The 3,080-nt window shown below is 59.4% G+C and overlaps 1 protein-coding gene across 1 annotated transcript in view; it reads right to left on the bottom strand.

Moving 5' to 3' along the window:
• The window catches only part of GAK (cyclin G associated kinase), a 55,304-nt gene that overhangs the window by 35,836 nt on the left and 16,388 nt on the right, over positions 1-3,080 (bottom strand). Inside the window, exons 6-9 of the mRNA XM_019657998.1 lie at positions 2,287-2,412; positions 1,207-1,296; positions 470-605; positions 78-190 (exon numbers count right to left, since the gene is read on the bottom strand). Coding sequence (XP_019513543.1) covers positions 78-190; positions 470-605; positions 1,207-1,296; positions 2,287-2,412 — 465 coding nt within the window. The remainder of the gene's footprint in view (positions 1-77; positions 191-469; positions 606-1,206; positions 1,297-2,286; positions 2,413-3,080) is intronic.

Genomic DNA, 3,080 nt, shown 5'->3' with positions numbered 1-3,080 from the left:
GCCCCGAGAGATGCATCAGCCTTACCGCAGGTGGGGCCTCTCGGCCGTGCACTCGAAGCAACGCCTGGGAGGCCTACCTCGGTGATGGGCGACTTGGGGTTCACGTTCCTGGCAGCCGCGATCTCCTGCAGCTGGTTCACCAACTCTGTGATGGACAGCCGCTCCTCCGGGTTCACCTTCAGCATGGCGCCTATAGCGGAGGCAGCGCGTGCTCAGCATCCGTGTCCCAGTGCCCCGCCCTGGTGGAGGTGACGCACCCACAAGGCCCCTTGTTTTACTTCCATGACTGATTTTAAAAGCAAGTGAGGGAATGACGACATGAAGACAACAACAAAATGGAGTAAACTTATCAACATGTAGTCAGAAAGCGCGATTGGTGGGCACCCCATGGAAATGCCCACGAGGGCGGCTGCCAAACATCAGACATGACAAGAGGTGTGTCCTCCACGGCCCCGCACACGGGACTTACGGATGAGGTCGTGGAACACGCAGTACCGAGTGTCGTTAGGCGGGATCGAGTATTTCCCGTTCACTATCCGCAGCTTCGCTCCGTCCTCAAAAGGGTGCTGCCGGAAGCACAGAAGGTACAGGATGCAGCCCAGGGCCTGTGGGGGAACGGAGGTGAGGGATGGCCCGTCCTGGACCCTCCAGGGGACGGTCTGGGCACAGTCTTGGCCTGCCCGTGGCTAAGCCAGGCCTGGTCTGATTCATGCCCGAGCACAGAGTCTGGCTTAGGAGGCTCTGGCGCGGGGCTCAGGAAGGTCTAGAGCTGTGGCACCACTGTCCCTGCTTTTAGGGAGGCCAGGGAGGCTGCAGGACACCAAAGGAGCACAGCTAGGCATGACGCCCGCCCACCGACGCCAGACCGTACCCAGGCCACCACCAGCCAGCACAGAGCTCCCAGCCGTGTGCATGCCCAGGGTCTGGCCACGTGCCCCATGGCTTGGTGAATATACAGCCCGAGGGGACTCTGGCCCGGACAGCAGGTGTTCCTGTGTCAGCAGAGCAGCAGAACGTCTGGAGGGGCCCATGCTGCCTCCACTCCACACTGACTCCCACCCAGGTCCTACTCATCCATCTTCTCCAACCAGTCACAGCAGAAGGAAGGCCAAAAGGAATGTGGCTTCCTGAGCCAGGCCTGTGCCCGAGGGCCTCTCACCCGCCCCGCGGCCGGCCCACCCCAGAGCCACAGGCGGTGGGCCTCACCCAGATGTCCTGCTTTTCACTGATTGGGAAGTTTGAGTACAAGTCCACGATTTCCGGCGTCCTATACATGGGTGTTGTGTTCCTGGTGATCTGAAGACACACACATTTCAGAGGAAAGTCCGCTGCACACACTATTTTTATTGTGTACTGATGCCCACAGCTTTCCCAGACACACTGCGTGCGCTCACTTCCACCCCACTGCGTTCCCGAAAGGCCTCGGGCTGCTCGCCCCTCCTCACCCCTACGGTGCCTGTGTCCACCTGTCTCACGTGGCATCCAGTGCCTGCCAAAGCAGCCATGCCAACACCCACCACGGGCACCTCACTATGTGTGCACCTGACAGGAGTACGTCCAGGGCAGCCCCTGGCGAGCTCTGCGAGGTGGGCCGCAGGTGTGTATGAAGGGAAGCACTCTCCTGAAAGAGCCTTCGGGAATGGGAGAGGTAGCAAAACCTGAAGGTGCGCACGCAGGGCAGGCACCTCATGGATAAGAGCTGCCTGCCCCAGCAAATGGCAAACACGCCAACCCCAAGGCCTAGATTCCCCATGACCTGGGCAGGACAGGGAAAACCGGGCGCGTGCATAGTGTGACCGATGTGTACTTGGAGACCCGCTGTTGGAAGAGGTCGGCCACAGACCGGGCACACACGTGACACCCAGTGCCGACAGGGGGCCTGTGTCCAGATGCACATGACTCCTGCAACCAACCCCTCAGAGAGCAACGAGAACATGCTGGACTGCTTGTGCGGGCCGAGAGCAGGCCCTGCCCCAAACTGCCCTTCCGCTCAGCTTAGGCAGGCTCATCCAGGAGACCAGGAAGGAGACAAGGGCAGTGGGAGAAGGGGCGTCCCCAGGAAAGCCTTCAGGCTGCAGGCTCGTGGCCCTGCACCACTGCACGATGACCTTATGCTGAACATGTCACGTCCTGAAGCCCGGCGGGTGGCACTGACCCTCCACCCAGCCAGCGCCGCACTTGTAGGGTGGCACCCTGGGGACACAGGTCCCACGCAGGGACGCACCTGCAGGCTGCCCCAGGCGGTGCTGTGTGCAGAGCTGCAGGTGGGGCCAGCCCAGGGCTCACCTCTTCCTCCACCAGCGCCCGCTTCTGGGCGCTCCAGCTATAGTCGGGGAAGTGCGATATGGTGGTGGCACTGCCGAAGTCACACAGCTTAATGGTCCCCTGGTTACTCAGCAACAAGTTTTCCACCTGCAAAATTCCAGAAGGTGGTCCTCATGAACTTGGGGGGCAGGCACAGCTTGGCCCGGGGAGGGGCTCACAGAGCGGTCAGCAAGGGGAAATGCAGTGTTTTAACTTTCTGACCAAAATCAGTACGTGTACCTTTAAAAAGTTTACATCCAAAAAATAAAAGAATGTTAAAACAACCATAAACCAAAAATAACTCCAGTTAATAATGTGGGATATACAATGAAAGTCTTTAGAGAAATCAAGATAAAAAAAATTAACATAGCATTTAAAACTCATTCATAACAGGAAAATGCCACTAAAACCACGCCACCTGCTGCCAACACCAAGGGCTGGCACAGGGACCAGCATGCGCTGCTAGTGGGGACATCCACACAGAGGCACAAACACCGCCTGCCATCCTTGGGACACGGACGTCCCAAGGCTCAGGGCGGCGCTGCTCACCCCAACACAGAAGCAGGGACCCCCAGCACCCATGATGCTGACTGTGGGCGCACGAGACGGGCGGGTCTCAAAACCACAGCGCTGAGCAACAAGCCACACATGGGGACGCCTGAGGGAGGCCGGCTGCCACGGTCCCTGGCACACAGGGGCACTGAGACGAGGGGCGTAAATCCCAGCCGAGGTCACGACCATGGGTTCAAGGGGACGGACGGACACACACGGGGACA

Source organism: Hipposideros armiger, unplaced genomic scaffold, assembly GCF_001890085.2.
Source record: "Hipposideros armiger isolate ML-2016 unplaced genomic scaffold, ASM189008v1 scaffold_282, whole genome shotgun sequence".
Lineage (NCBI taxonomy): Eukaryota > Metazoa > Chordata > Mammalia > Chiroptera > Hipposideridae > Hipposideros > Hipposideros armiger.
The sequence above is the reverse complement of the archived record's forward strand: the minus strand, read 5'-3'. Positions and strand labels throughout refer to the sequence as shown.